The 16,183-nt window shown below is 40.8% G+C and overlaps 1 protein-coding gene across 1 annotated transcript; it reads right to left on the reverse strand.

Moving 5' to 3' along the window:
• Positions 1–419: 419 nt before the first annotated feature.
• sec24c (SEC24 homolog C, COPII coat complex component) lies at positions 420–15,660 on the reverse strand. Its single transcript, XM_025058067.1, is given in 25 exon segments — positions 420–1,689; positions 2,077–2,166; positions 2,909–2,963; positions 2,965–3,092; positions 3,215–3,394; positions 3,495–3,613; positions 3,813–3,951; positions 4,093–4,238; positions 4,327–4,423; positions 4,556–4,726; positions 4,835–4,951; positions 5,204–5,297; positions 5,409–5,600; positions 5,730–5,854; positions 7,068–7,183; positions 7,297–7,435; positions 7,902–8,029; positions 8,132–8,240; positions 10,514–10,656; positions 10,743–11,471; positions 11,879–12,045; positions 12,312–12,432; positions 13,005–13,085; positions 13,907–14,085; positions 15,479–15,660. Coding segments are annotated over 24 exon segments (3,687 nt in total). The 5' UTR covers positions 14,067–14,085; positions 15,479–15,660; the 3' UTR covers positions 420–1,548.
• Between the last annotated feature and the right edge of the window lie 523 nt (positions 15,661–16,183).

Raw genomic sequence — 16,183 nt, forward strand, 5'->3', positions numbered from 1 at the left:
AGAGTGAAGAAGACGGGTGGATCAAACTCTGAACATAAAGATGGAACAGAGGTCAACACAAACACACAGGCTGAACACGCACAACAGTTGTTATTTCTATTTTTTTTAAACATTGTGATAAATGAAAAGCTGTGAAATGATTCTTAATGGTAGATTACTTGTGTGTGTGTGTGTGTGTGTGTGTTTGTGGTGGTTAATCCCTCTGTTCCTCAGGAGAAATTCACCAGGACTGACCCCACGTTCACTCAAACACACATATACACACACACTCACTCACTCACTCATCCATCCACTCTCACTTAACCTGTCTCCTCAGTAAAAGCCGTGGGTTTACATCTGTGGCCATTTGTGACAGAAACCAACCATCAACACATCACAGCTGTTCAAGCAGATCTTTTAAAAATTTTACTTTCTATTCATTCTGTACAGGTTATATATTTTATTTACACACTGAACACTGTCAGTGCGGAGAGGGCAAACATTTCTGATGTCTGCTCAGTTGTTGGATGGAGCAGGCATTTTTATACATTTCTAAACATCCAAACTTTTGATTCATATAAAGTCTGCAGCACCATTCACTGCAATAGCTTTACAATCTCAGTCCACCATCTCCCATGTTCTCTTCTCGTTCTTTATTCTATTTCTAAACTTCGATCCACTGCTGACTTTGCAACAGCGCTGCATTTGATTTAAAACTCACAAGAGAAGATTACTAACATTTATTTGAAATGTACGTGTGGCTCTTCTGAAAGTCCGGGGCTGATTTTCACCCCAATACGGAAAAATCAGCTGAAGCCAATTGGGATGAGGCACAACAAAAAGCTTCTCCCTTTCACATAAATGCTTGAAGGGTTCTTAAATTTTCTGTTTATTTCTACATATTGGGCCGTGGGCACCTGACTGAATCACACCTGAAAACAAAGGAAATCAGAAACAAAGACAGAACATGTTCAGGGAGAATTCACCAAAGCTGAGGAAAGCTGAGGAAAGGAACAGCATTTTTTTTTAAAATTATGTCTTTCATGTAAAAGTCCTTCACTCTATGTGGATTTTTTATAATAATAATATATATAAAAAGTGTTTTGCTATATGAGGGTTATTGATTCACCCACAACAGCCTTTCAGTGCCACTAATAGACAGCATGCCGACCACAGTCACATGATCTGTCTGCACCACTCGTTTGCTTATTTACTCCATCTGCTGCGTACATGCAATCGTTCACCTGTGTGTACACAAACACGTGAACACTCACCCACATTCCCTGCCCTCGTTAGTTTCAATGCTCCAGTTGGCAGAAGCATTAGATTTGAGGCAGAGTAGAGACCTGACACATCAGGTTCACTCACAGACACACAAACTCGTACGCACAATCACTCACATGATTCGGTTTACTAGCTGGTCTGTGGCAGACAGTTGAGAGAGCTTTAGTTTGTTAGGTTAAAAAAAAAGAAAAGAAAAGAAAGAAAAGCGCTTTCTTTTGTTTACAACGACGAGTCAGTGATGGACAAAAGTCAGATGGGAGTGCAGGAGCAGCTGGAGCAGGAGGTTTAGCTCAGCAGCTGCCGAATCTCCTTGTGCATGTGACACAAGAAGTCCACGTACGAGGCTCCCCCGCTGGCGGTCTTATCCTCAACCAGAAAGTGTTTGAAAATCAGCTCAGATTTGTCTTCCTGTTTCACCACCATCAGCTGCAGAGAACAGCACAGATGTGGTGAAGTTCAGAGAATTTTTTCTTTCCAAAACCAGTAAAGCCCAAATAAACAAAAATACCTGCAAATTCCCGTAGTTGCCAAAATTTTAAATATATGGTATTATCACTTGAATATTAAAGAACAGAGTATGACAGAATTTCCCAAAATGGCATAAATCCAAATCATTTCTAAAATGAAGATTTGGTGTAAAATAGGCCCTGTAGGTGTCAGTGATGCACCTTATAACAATGCAAATACTCCACTTAAATCCCAAGAAGTAGTAAAACAAGAAGAAAAGAATTGGGGTGAACAATTAATTAGCTGTGATAAATGTCCTACACTCCCTGAGGGCAGTAAAAAAAGGAAAATACATTTTAGACAAACCTTCATGAATCGTGATCGTTTTGCTCTGAAGGTGTCAATAATTTCTCTGAGTCTCCGAGAGAAAGGGTTGTCCAATTCTGGCAGACTTGTCTGAAACAAAGAGTAAAAATATATAAGTAAAACAACATGAATGAGTCGTTAGTCGAGTTTCACTGAACATGATGACTGAACATCAAAAGGAAATTTCAATGTGACACTTTTCATACCAGAAAAACAAGTGTTAACATTTCACATGATTGATCAAGCATGTGTATTAACATGATCTTAAACCACACTAAACAGACAACATACTGAATGTCTGGCCTATTCAAATAGTGGCGTGTGGGCCACATCCAGTATGCAGTCATTCAAGAAATGTTGAGAGAAACTGAGGTGTGCAATAATCCATGTCTACGGATGACTGACCAAGAATGCAACACTCTCTGAAGCCTACCAGTTGGTATATAATATGTGTAGACACAACAACATGTCACTCTATAGAAAGAAAGTATAACACATTTTATAAAATTATCAATGAAAAATCAACAGTTTAATTGACTGACATAACTAATTTTGCTGAACAATCAGGTTACAAATATGTTTCATTACAATGAGTTTGTTGGGCAGCTAAAAAAAATATATTGTTTTTATGAACAATGCATATCTTAGTCTAAATTGTTACCTCCCATTTTAGCCACCAAAAATGTCTGCCCCATCTGAATTTTTGGGGGTAAAAAAAATCTAGTCAAAATAAATTTAAAATCGAATAGTTCTGCTGTATGTGCATTTGTGACATTTGAGGATCAGTCAGCAGGGGTCAGCAAGGACTCTAAAATCAGACATCTTCTCTCACCATGTTGGGGTCGATCTGGCTGAAGCTTGGTGTGCCAAAAATGTTGACCAGAAGCCTGCTGGCCGCGGCCCCCGCCCCAAGGAAAAGGGGGGAGCCCCGTCTCCAGGAGGTAAACTCCACCCTTTGAGAGCCTTTCTTCCGAGTTCCTTACAGCCACTGGCAGAGAGCCGCTTTCAAGCTTCATCTGGACAGTAAAAAAAAAAAAAAGGCAATTGATGAACATATTGGTTTCACAGGTCCATAAACCATTCTTTGCATCAAAACAGAGATTCCCTGCTTTAACAATGTCTGATGGTGTGTTCTCACCAGTGGCAGCAGACGGGGGTAGAAAAAGACGTGGGTGTCTGCAACATCCATGCAACTAATCATCTGTCGCAGGTAAGCACGGTCATCCAGTGAGACGTCGGCTCCTGGTAGCAGCACGTCACTCTTCAGCACACAGTTCAGATAGACTGGTAACAGCTTCATGCACTCTGGAAGGATCAGCTGAGGGACGACAAAAGCTCACATAAAGATGTCTTTCACACTGAGTTTTTTCAGCGATCACTCTTTGGCAAACCAAAGGACAGGCTGAGGTTTTCAGTACCTGACCAGCTGATGAGGGACTTGCACAGTTCTTCCTGTAGCAGGCCAGGATCTGCGCACACTGGTTTATCAGTGTGTCTCTCACAGTCTTGGTGGGGTTGTTCAGAATCCCACGGAGAGCTGACAAAAACAAAAAACAAATAAACATGTTAATTGTATAATATGTATAACAAATCTTTCAATTTTTGGAAAACTGACAGGCAGTGACAATGTGCAATGTGAAATATTTCAATTTTTTTTATCACAGTGACGTTGCCTGAAAACTGACATGGGGACCTTAAGTTTAAAAAATTTTCATTTCCACCCGACATCTCCTCACCATATTTGGAGAAGAAATTGATGATTGTATCTGTCTCACAGTTACGGTAGAGATCAGCCAGCTGGGAGCAGCAATTGACGGCCATGTTGTGGATGCATAGGCGCCTCTGTCCGCTGCAGCTGGTGTAGAGAACGGCACACTGAAGAAAGAAAAAAACCCCCACCACAAATTAGTTGATCTGTTCGTCACAAAGCCAAGAAAATGCAAAAACACCAGGGAAAAAAAAAAGCTTAATGTATTTCTCTCAAAGAAGACAATCACATGGACAGATGTTTCATACCTGCATGAGAGCGCCTGTCTCCTCACTGAGCTTGTCGTCATGTTTGAACTCAACAGTAATGGCCTTGTCACAGTCCAGGCCTGCCAACTCCACATCTGTGGTGTTACTCATGAAGAAGGAGCCATAGAAATCTGTTGCTCTGATCCCTGAAAAAGAGAGGGCATCGTCTTATTTCATTCACAACATTGACAAAACTATTTTAACAGGAAGTCTCAGGAAGTGAAGAAATCTCACCTGTGCTAGTTCGCACCCTCATGACAGCATCAAACCCTACCAGTTTCTGAACGTCTCGTGAGAGGTCATTCAGGAATCGCTCCTGATCCGTCTGAGTCTTTGATAACAATTAAAAAAACAACAACAATAAAAGGACTTTAGCAAATCACTCAAACACACCAAAACAGCAAGTATACTTTTGCTAATACACTATATGCACATGAAAAACACAAGGCAATTGTCTACTCACCTGGAAATACGTGTATTTGTAGACTGAACCACCCGTGGAAACAGGAACAACCGATAACGTGGCGACGTCCACGTATTGGTTAGGGAAGAGGAAAAGATCCACACAGCAGCCCTGGGCCACACACTCCTTTGCAAGTGTGTTGTAGAAACTCACCTGGGGCTGAAACAGTGACTATGGAAGGCAAAGAGAGTCAGTCTGAGACCTTTTTCATTGACACAGACAAGAGAAGGAAATACATAATAAAATGTAACTTGGTGGGCAGAACAGCTAATTAATTACCTTCTCCTTATCTGTTCCAATAAGCTTTTTGTCTTCTCGGTTTTTTAGTTTTCCTGGAGCCTCTGCGATGGGCAACGAGGTGTGGAAAATAAAGAGTTTTCCGGCACAATCTGCCGCCTGACAGAGAACCCCCCCACAACAGTTAAAGTACGATCAACCATTCAGACCAACCAACAGATATTTTCACAATGTTACTGCTCTCAAAATATCTGGCAGCACATGTAAACAGAGCTGGAACAAATACAGCACTATGGCTCAGTTGGCGTAGATAGCATCACATTTTGCTAAATATGGTAAAATATTAAAAACATCACATTTTAAAAAGCAGAGCACTGATTCATTTGGAATTACTTTAAATGAAGTTGTTACCTTCAGTGCTTCCAGTCCTGCCTGGATTACAGGTCCAAAGACTGTCTCTGTCTCTCTGGTTTCTGCAAACATCTCTGGGATCTGGTCCAATAAACTAAAAAAACACAAAACAACAAGTAAATTAATATGAATATATATATATTTTTTCCTAATGGTCACGACATGAATTTATTGAAATGCCAGTGTTAACTAAGCCTTTGCTCACCTCTCGATAACTGGTCGGCTTTCATTTACATTAACTAAGAAACCATCGAGCAGCGGTACGAACATATCCGATACATCGGACACCACCAACATCTGGGGCTGCGCCATAGTTGACTTGACATTGTAGAAATGTAAAACCTTATTGTAGGTGACGAAGCCCACTCGGATCACCGAGTCCACTTCTGGGTTTTCCCTGGACACATAAATGGAAAAGCAAATGTGAAGGAATTTACCAGAGAAAATTAAGAGTAAATACATTTCCCTGGTTACATCTATCCAAGATACTATTTCCTCACTCTTCTTTATAGGTGAGTGGAAATACCTGGGCAAGTAGTCAATAAGATTCTTGAGTTCTTGGCAGACCATGCGCACCATGCCACACTTTACAGCATTGTAGGACACATCAATAAGGAAGATGAAGGCTGGAGGCTGAGGGACCTTGTTGTTCTGGTAACGAAAGGAGAACATCAAGTCAATCATCAATGTCAGCGGTCCCCAACCTTTTTTGCGCCATGGACCGGTTATAAGTTTTTCACAAATCGGCAGTGTGGCAGAAACAATTAAATCAAAAGATACAACTGGAATAAAAACTGTTATTTACTAAATATAATAATAAACGTTAAGTCACTGTGTATGCATTTTTAGCAGTGTCACGGTAACACCGCGTTTGTTTTTTAACGCATAACGCTTGGTCTCCAAGTGGCGAAGTCATTTTGAAGGCTTCAGTGCCTCATTAGAGAGCCGTTTGCTGCATATTATGCAGCACGGGCTTGGTGCGTGGGAACAACCTGTCACAATAAATCCATATTTCAAGTTGGACTCCTGGAATTGTCTCTTAAATGCAGCTTTCTTTGTCTTTGAAAACAAAGGCTCTCCTTCTGCCTCCTCACTGGCTCTTTTACCCTGCACAAAGAAACTTTCCAAAGATGTTTGTCTCTGTTCAGTTTGCTAGCTTGGGGATTTCAACTTAGTTGTAAAGTATCAAGTGTTACTAGCCAGAGCAGACCCTTTAAGATGGTAGCGGATGTAGGTAAGACATGTGACGAGGCAAGCATCTTGACAAGTATTAGGTGTAAGTAATAGACAGATTTGACAGAATCCAGTAAATTTTTCAGAAAAAGCTAATGAATAAAACAGAAATAACAAATGTTACGCATTCTCTCTACACGGCCCAGTAGCAATTGACCCATGCACCAGTGCCGGTCTGCAGCCCAGATGTTGGGGACCACTGATCAATGTGACTGTGTTCAAACAACACCAGATGTAATACCACTACCATTAAAACACTGCGAACCCCTGCGTTCATAATTTGTTCCAACAACTGCAACCTTGTGAGATATGGGCTGTGAAATCAGTTTTGTTCTTTCATGTTTAAAAAAATAATTTAGTGTCTATGACAGCAGCGCACATTTGCTATGCTGCACGAAATAATAAATAAATCAATTGCTATTAAATAAAACTTGCATTAAAGCCTCAATACAGACAGCAGCCTACAGGCCTAACATTTAATAGTCCATTAGACAATGAGTGACTATAATAGTAATTAATACAGACCACTTTGAGCTCATATTCCCTCTTCCGTCCATGTAATGGCAGATAGCTGTATTCATTAGTCTAACTTTTTTAACTGACATAAAGCAGAAGGAAAATTACATCTCACCTTACAGTAGTCAACAGTGGCCAGGAACTCATAGCTGCCCAGTGAAAGCTCGGGCCTGTCGTAGCAGTCCACCCTTTTACCAGTGTGGTCCAGATGCTGGAAGTAATGCGGAGGCACTGAAAGCACAGGTGGAATAAGTAAATAGGAATAGTTACAGGAATATATAATGTTTATTTTGACAAACCAGGCACATTGATCAATGTATTTATCTACAGTTTCACAAACTCACCCTCTGTGACACAGCTACAAAACGCACACTGGAAGCGTCGTCCTCCCTCGATGAACTGCATGTATGGACACATGTAGGCCTTGCAGCGGTTGCACCGGATTGGTCCGCCCTCACCATGGTCCACCAGATAGGGAGGGGTCTGTAAAACAAGATAAAATTTACAAATTAAATTTGGCTGTGACTTCAACAAAGACAAAGGGGAGAGCATCAACATTTTGTATTTCACTCTCAATCACCTACAGTTGACTGTTCCTGAAAAATTAATGTAGGTCACTGAAAGTTTCCAGTGCAAAACTAGATATGAATGCAAAAGATTAAAACAAGGGCATCCGTTTCCACTGGGACGACTTTGAAACAGGATTATCTCACTGATAATAAAGTATTCTCTCATAATAATCCCTTATCAGATTAAGTACATGATACCTTTAAGTACACAGATATAGATACTCTTATTATTGTTCTATAAAACGGTGAGCGAGTTAAATTGTTTAAAGACATTAGAGGGCAAACATGCTAAGCTAAGAGACCTAAAATGACAAAACCAGACAGGGATGAGGAAGTGGAAAGAGAAGGTGGTGGGGGATTGGGGGGTTTTGGTTATTCACCTCGTCTTGTGGCAGCGTGGCAAGGGGTTTAATGACAGCAGCCAGTGGCACTTGAGACTGCTTGGCCATATCAGATGTGCAAGGCATATTATACGCTGTACAGCGAATAAACCTGGGACTGGCATTTCCTGCACACACACACACACACACAAAACCAGTCAAATATCGTCATCACTATGCCAATCTCTTCACATGTTGTACTCAGTCCTCTGTGTAAACTCTGGACGTACCTTGGTCTTTGACCTGAAAGTCGGTAGTGACCAGTGGAGGAGCCTGACCTCTGACTCCTGTAGTGAATGGCTCTGTTGACTTGGCCTTGTCATCTTCTATTACCTGGATCTGAAAGGAAGACGAGGACAAAATGATCTGTTTCATTATAACATTTCAATAACCAAATGTGCCAGGACTTGAACATTAATAGTGTTTCCAGAAAAGTGTGTTCCCTGAAATTACAATTAAAACTAAAATGTTGGAAAAACATTTTTCATAAAACTACACTAGATCTTAAAATTGATAGTTTCAATACACCAATGAGAATGACTAGTGCAACTTCACCAGTAGTTTACAGTCTTTTTGCTCTCCTAGTCTTATAGCAGTTTCTGTTATTGATGCTGCAGCCTTCACACAGTTCCAATAAATTGACATGGATGTGTACCAAAAAGTTTAATATTTGTGATTTAAAACAATATTTGTTTTTGCTTCTTATCCTACTAGACCAAAGGTCCATGTCAGATACCTGGCTGTAGATCTTAGTTTTATTGTACATCCAGAAAGTTCACCAAGTTTTCTGGAGACAGGTTTTTACAATAATACGCAATACTTTTCTTGGAAACGTGGTCTTAAATGCACACAGGAAAGACCCTTCACACAACCTCTACACACAGGCAGGCTCACACACAATCACATGATTATATCATCTGTGGACAAAATGTAAATGGTGACATTTGGTGCAGTACCAGGCTAAATCTTCCCTGATCCCCCAAAAGAGAAGAAAGGCATGCTGTTAATCAAATGTCATCATGCAAGACAGTAAAAGACTGAGCTGGAGGTGGACTGTATGGGCTTACTGGATATCAAAATAATCGCAAAACAAACAGCTTTGAGTATTTTAAAATGAGGATGATGACCTAATGACCTTACAGCTGATTTAATGAAAAGAATAAACACACATTTATGTCATGTTACCTGTCCGGCTGGAAACAAACAAGCAGCGATGGCTGAAACAATATCTAACAGACCTATAATATTCAAACTGATGGCACACAATCTCTAAGGGTGGCTAACATGGAAGGGACTCCATGGGAAAAAGAGGAGGTAAGGGCTGCAGGTAAATGAAAAGCGTGCAGAGACGACAGAATGAAGTGAAGGACAAGGCAGGCACACACAGGAAACTTACTGGGCTGGGAATAGCATCTGGATCTATTCTATGTCGTGATTTCTGCACGGCCGGCATGTCAGACGCTTGCTTTACATTCAAATGTTTGTCCAGCAAATTGTGCAAAACAGGACAAGATAATAAATGAATACAGAGAGTAAAAAGTTTTTTTTATTATTTCTTATAAAAAAAGAAGAGTTAGAGAGAAAACTCAGTGATACTGTGTAGAAAGCAGCATTGTTAATCAAACACAGTGGTCAGTTAAATTGATTATAGATTAGATGACAGTCAAGTACAGACTGATGCACACTCACTGGCCACTTTATTAAGTACATCTATTGAACTGCTCTTAAATGTCACAATATGATCTTTCAGACACATGGCAGCAACATTGCATCCATTTATTCATAGACATTCAACAGGTCAGGGTGGTCTGCTGGAGCTCCAAATAAGCATCCAAACAGAGCACAAATGTTTTTGCTTAAAATATTGAATAGCTGTTGATATCAAATGCTGGATAGCGTAAACATAGCTGATCTAATGAACTCCTACACAAACATCAGAGATGTCAGCAAAATTTGTAGCAAGAGAGACAATTCAGTTAGTACTATGGAGCGCTCACCTTGTGCATGCTAGCAGTCAGAGAAAAGCTGCCAGTTAAAACAGACAGCAAGGCTGCAAAAGCTGAAATGGCCATGTGGAGCCACAACAAAACAAATATTGCAGCAAAAAGCCACAGCAGCAGCAGCAGCTCTCACCAGATACCACTACTGTCAGCTGAGCAAATTACACATGAGATTGAGATCAGCATTTGAGATCAGCATTTTCTGCTGCAACATTCAGCCTCGTATCAAAGGTTCTGGCTGGCAGTGATGTGATGTTGCAACTTTGCTTGGAAAAGTTGCTGTGGTTGAATCCATGCTGCAAACTTTATACAACCTGGTGGGATTAACCTAATTAAGTGGTCAGTGAGTACGTATTTTCTAACATGTGGAGCCTAGAGAACACAGGCTAAGCAATATCAAAAGTTAAGAAAGGTTAGAATCAATCACAGAGTGTATCAATGATGCTTCATTGCTGACAAAGCTTTGAAACTGAGATTATCAGAAGAACAAAACTGATCATTAAAAGCTAAATTGGAACCTCAAATCTCTTTTAGGTTCAATATTGATGTGTGTTTTCAAAATTCCAATTTAGAAATGGTCTTTTGTGCTACACGTCTGCTTTTTTTACTCACCGGGCTGGGGATGGCATTTGGATCGAGTCTTTTCTGTGAAGGTGGAGCAGGAGCCGGTGCTGGTCCAGGGGCTCCATAGTTTGGTTGCCCAGGATAAGGGCCTGCATAGCCAGGCTGAGGGCCTCTTACCTGTCCATAAGCACCTGGACAGGGAGAAGAGGCATTAATTGAACAACTTAAAAAAAATCTCCCAGTAAAAAATAATTAGACTCATCAATAGAAGATTCACCATTCTGCTGAGGTGGGTATCCTCCCTGCATGCTAGGCTGAGGTTGCTGTAGGGGCCCAGGGGGCCCTGGAGGGCCCTGTGGTCCTGGAGGCAGGTGGTTGCTTTGAGCCATTGAAGTAGGAGGCATTTGAGTCCTTGAAGGTGGTGGACCTGAGTGATAAGGGAATGGCTGGGTTGGAGGGGGTTGTTGGAGAGGGGGCATAGGGCCTGGATACTGTCCAGTTGGAGAGGAGGTGGGAGAAGGCCCAGGGGGTGGAAAAGGTCCAGGCTGAGAGGAAGGAGGCGGTGCTCTGGGTTGGAAGGAGCCCTGAGCAGAGGAAGGAGGACCAGCGTGAAAGGCTGGCTGGCTCACAGCTGGGGGGGCTGAAGAAAAGGGAGGTTGGCTAGGTGGGAAGGACTGCTGTGGCTGGGACACTGGTGGAGCCGGAACTTGACTGGTTGGAGGCATCGAACCCGAGAAGGAGGATGGGGGATAAGTCTGCTGAGTAGGAGGTGGTGGCGGTGCATGGGAGCTAAACTGCTGCTGAGAAGTAGGGGGCAGAGAAGAGTTGAAAGCATGTTGAGCCGGAGGATGCTGCCCTCCATAGTACTGTTGAGAGGGCACAGGGCCACTGGGAGGTGGTGGATGGGTAGGAGCAGAGCATGTTGGTGGAGGGGCCTGGGTGTAGGTGGGTGGTGGTGCAGCCGAGTAGGGCGCACTGATGGGTGGCTGGGAGCTCTGAGGTGGAACTACGAACAAAAAAGAACAGGCATTGAAGACATTTGTTATGACAACAACAAAATCATTGAAAATATAGTATTGCTTTATAAAGTGTATAGTATAGTGTATGGTGTTTAAGTGAAGTGCAGTATTATTGGGATCAATAATTTTTAAAAAACAGTAACAGTTTAAAAACAGTCATTGTCAAAGGGTCTCACTCTGTCCTTCAAGAAAGAACAGAAATTCCAGATGAAATCAGTTCTTTTCCCAAATTCCATCTGTCATAAGAAACCAATTAATGAACTACATTACTGGGACGTAGGACGCAGCAGTTGTTAAAAATACAATGTTATTTCCAGGAGAGTGAACTAGTGTGAAAGATGGCAAAAATCACAATTATTTGTTAAAGTAAATCCCTATTTAAACTCAGACGTACCACATCCTGGCCCTGCCAGAGTTGGTGACCCAGGTGTGAGCTGCATGCCACTCATCTGGTTGGTGACCTGATGCATAGTGGGAGGGGGCACATACTGTTGTGGGTAGTTCGAGTGCTGCTCTGACAAGTTCACTGCTCCCTGGTTGTACGACTGAGTTACAGGAGGCCTGGACAGATACAGATACATTTGTGTTATACAACCAGGAGTTTGTTTCATTAATGAAATCATGATTAAAACAGCTTTGTGATGGTATGACAAGTTATGATGAAGCTACAGATCTCATTTCAAGTGACCAATAACATATTTTCTTTATTTTTAAAATGTTCTCTAACTGTTTGCGGTTGTTCTTACTCATCATTAATGTTGTAGAAACCATATACCATGCTCAAAATTATTACAGTTATATACAGGACGTTCATAGAGCATAATTACCTGGAAGGTGCTTGTGTCATAGGTGGAGGTCCATTCTGTACATTCCCTTGACTGTACTGATGATATGCTTGAGACGCCGAGACCGGTGGAGGTGCAGATGTGGGAGGACCTCTACTGGGACCTGAAAAGTACGAACGGATCAATCACTGCTCTAAAAAAATCTTGTACTTGATACGGGGTAATAGGCACCATCTGAATGTGATCATATTCCAAAATGTGACAAGACTGGTGCAACAAGCTCAACATGGTGACAGGCTGCAACACATCCAAGAAAACGTTCACATGTTCAGTTCAGATGCTGTCAACTGGTGTGAAGGAGATGTGTTACAAAATTAAATCATTAAATGGTGTATGTATGAAATGCGCTTGTCACTCAAAACCTACACTTTAGTTTTACAAAAGTGCCAAAGATGATTTAAAACAATTTAAAGTGCACCTTGGAAAATGTCACCCATGGTCTTTTTAAAGACACCAACGTATCTTTTTAAATCATTCACTGCGCAAAGTCCAACTGCAGTAAAACTTTGAAAAAGACATGATGTATGTTAGATGCTGAAAAGTTAACTGACATTATGTTAGCAGAAGAATAAATGGCAAGAATGCAAGAGTAAAGCATGTTACTACGGAAAGGTCTCACTGTGTCATTGCAGAATAGACTGTGTAAAGTGACCAAGAAAAGGATGAGCCCATTACCTAAGTCAAGGGGAGAGGTGAGGTCAGACACTGGGGTGGCTGCCACAACTTTAGAGGGAAAGCTTGTGAAAGGAGAATAATCTGAAATACAGCAAAGAGGGAAAAGGATGCAAACACAGCAAGAAGTAGAAGAAACACATCAAGCAACGTGAAGGAAGAAGAAATGTTAATAACTGAGATGTTAGATCTCTGCACAAGCAACATTTAAATAATGATTATTATAATGTGAGTGCCTATAATGCCAGTAGAGTAATACCTTGAGATACAAGCATAATGCGTTCCAGGAACGAGCTCGTAACTCGAGGTGCTCCTATCTCAAATCATTTTTTCCATAAGAAATAAAAGGAAAAACACTTGACACTTGATTCCGTACTTTACCTTACACGTACACTACGTAACTTACATAAACTTAGAATTAATTTAACATAGCTTACATATTTTATTTTACTTTTCTGTTTTTTCCTCCTTCTCCCTACCATCCTTACCACTAACTTTCTTAGGACTCGTCACTATTATGAAGAATAATGCACAAAAAAGAGAGAAAATCACTTGGATAATGCAAACACAATACGGAAGACTCGCGGGAGATGTGCACGGAAGTCGATGAACACGTGAAGTGAACGAGTGAGGAGGCGTGGGCTGCTTTGACACCTAGCATCAGCATCTGTAAGCGTGCTCATATCTCAAAGCAAAAAACTGCATGAAGGCTGGCTCGTACCTCGGAATATTCGTATGTCGGGACATTTATATCTCAAGGTATTACTGTATTAATTGTAAAATAAAAAATGGTATCTCTGCCTGTCTTTGATAGAAGGCTGAATATATACATTGTTTGTGCATATTTTAGAAAATCAAAGTGGAAAAAGAAGAACGCGGCAAGGTTTGTCGTTGGCTAATTTTACCTTGGGGCGGTACACCAGGTTGGTAGGCAGAAGCAGGGCCATTGTAGGGGGCATAAGGAGCAGGGTAGGCTCCATCTAGAGGGGCATAGCCAGGGTGAGTGTAGCCAGATTGTGGCTGGCCATATGGAGAAGCCATTGGAGTGTGCTGGTTTACATTCATCCTCAGTTCATGCCTAATGCTGGAGAGAAAAAGCAAATATGCCAAACCTGTAGAGTAACATGTGTATTAAGAATATAGACTTCTGGCAAATAATACAGTGTGTAATGGCAGGTAAAAGAATTAATAATTGAGTATTGTGAAACATTCAAATCCTTTGAGTGTTATTTAAAAAACAAAACATTATTTACAACAAGTGTAAGTCATACAAGGACATACTTGGCTGAGCCGCTTGTCCTGTACCTAAACTAACAAAAACTTGTGCATGATACATTTAACCTCAAAGAGCATATCACCAGAAGGATGTGAGGTACCAAATTCAACATTCTTCTTTTTTTACCATTGCCTTGCACACTTACACTGCCTTTATCAGATTGCTTTGTTTGTATGGTCACACCCATGATGTGTTGTTTCTTCACCAGGTAGGAAGGCCTGACACAGTGACTCTATTTCCAAGTACATTGTAAAAATGTCTTTGCTAAAGGCAAAGGTATCTAGAAAGGATCCTGAGAAACCAGACTTTTTAATGTAGTTCTTGTGATCCTAAAAATCACTGTCTATATAACTAATAAATATGCTTCTGATATTGAAGTTTGCCTACACTCATGTGTCAGAATGTTCAAATTTAACCTCTTGTTATAAATCATACACATCCATATGGTGCTATTGCAATGCATTGCTTTTTCCACTCTTAAGAAGTTATCTATACACAATACACATGTCAACTTTAACTTACTAATAGCCACACATCACAGTTGATCTATCGAGCTTGTTTGGTGACTACCTTCAATGACAGAGTGACGGGTATCATCTAACAGCACAAACACAAGCTAAACGAGGGGAGGCTTTGAATAATTCAGCGGTGCAGGTGCCACAAAGAGAAATATAATAGCTGGAGCCGTACGGCCTACTGAGTGACCCACATCTGCCCCACTGACTGACCCAAGTTAGGGAACAGATTCGGCAGTTTTGTCATGAGTCATTAGTTGACTGCATATATCCGAAAGGAAAACCAGACGCCAGATATGTAGCTCTTCTTGGTGACAACAAGAGAAACTTGAAAGTTTATTATTGTCTGCTAACAGGTACAAACCTCAGTGCCGCATTACATTTAGCATTCTGGCTAACCCGAGCACAACAACATGTCAGCCAAGACTTTAAAACAGCATGTAACATAATAAATAATCATAATTATATATAAAAACTGCTATAGCAGATTTACTATTAACGACACTTAGAATCTAGTGAAAACTCGTATAAATAATTGAACCCACAATGACAGCGGCTAAATCAGCTGTAGCCGCAGCACGACTATCAGCGGCGATGCTAAGTAGCTTAGCATGAGCTAACGCAGCAAAATTCAGACTTCCTTTTATGAACTGTCATGTTTCAGATCGTCTCATATTCAAACGTACCTTCGGACTTATGTGAATAGTAGATGATATCCTCTGTACGCGACAAACTACAGAACCCGGCGGTCGACAAACTCTAGGGCCGATATCGTCCCGGGGTATTTTTGACTAATCCGTCCTCAGAATCAGGGACAGGAACTCGTCGGAACTACTGCGGTGCTTTGCCACGTCCACATCCGGACAACGCAGAAGGACTTCCGGTACCTTAAACTCTCTTGCTCCGCCGGAGTCATGCTGATACAATAACAGCATATATTGTAATGCAAACTTACATTTGTAGACACTAAACCAAAATATTAACTGTTCCCTGTCTCATTTTAATATTGGTTACTAGTAAATAATTGGTGCTTATAAACAGAGCATGTTGACTTCCTGTTTTTCCAAATAGTACTTTTTAAAATCGCAGTAAACCATAATTATGAAGTTTTATGATCTTTTGTTAAACTCAATGTGTTCTTTACTTTTGAAAGTTTTTACCCTGCACTCAGTTTTTTTTAATTATTTGAATTAACATATATAGTTACATACAATGATTAATTACTGATATTCTAGAGTTATTGGTACATGATTTATATGATTTATTATAATAGTGAAATCCATTTTCAACAGCATTTCGTCAAACTTAAGACTGTTGATTATCGTATTAGGTTATTACAAGTGTTGGACAAATGTGTTATATTTCATAATATCACAGTTCTAAATGCATAA

Source organism: Cynoglossus semilaevis, chromosome 8 (assembly GCF_000523025.1).
Source record: "Cynoglossus semilaevis isolate Cse_v1.0 chromosome 8, Cse_v1.0, whole genome shotgun sequence".
Taxonomy (NCBI): domain Eukaryota; kingdom Metazoa; phylum Chordata; class Actinopteri; order Pleuronectiformes; family Cynoglossidae; genus Cynoglossus; species Cynoglossus semilaevis.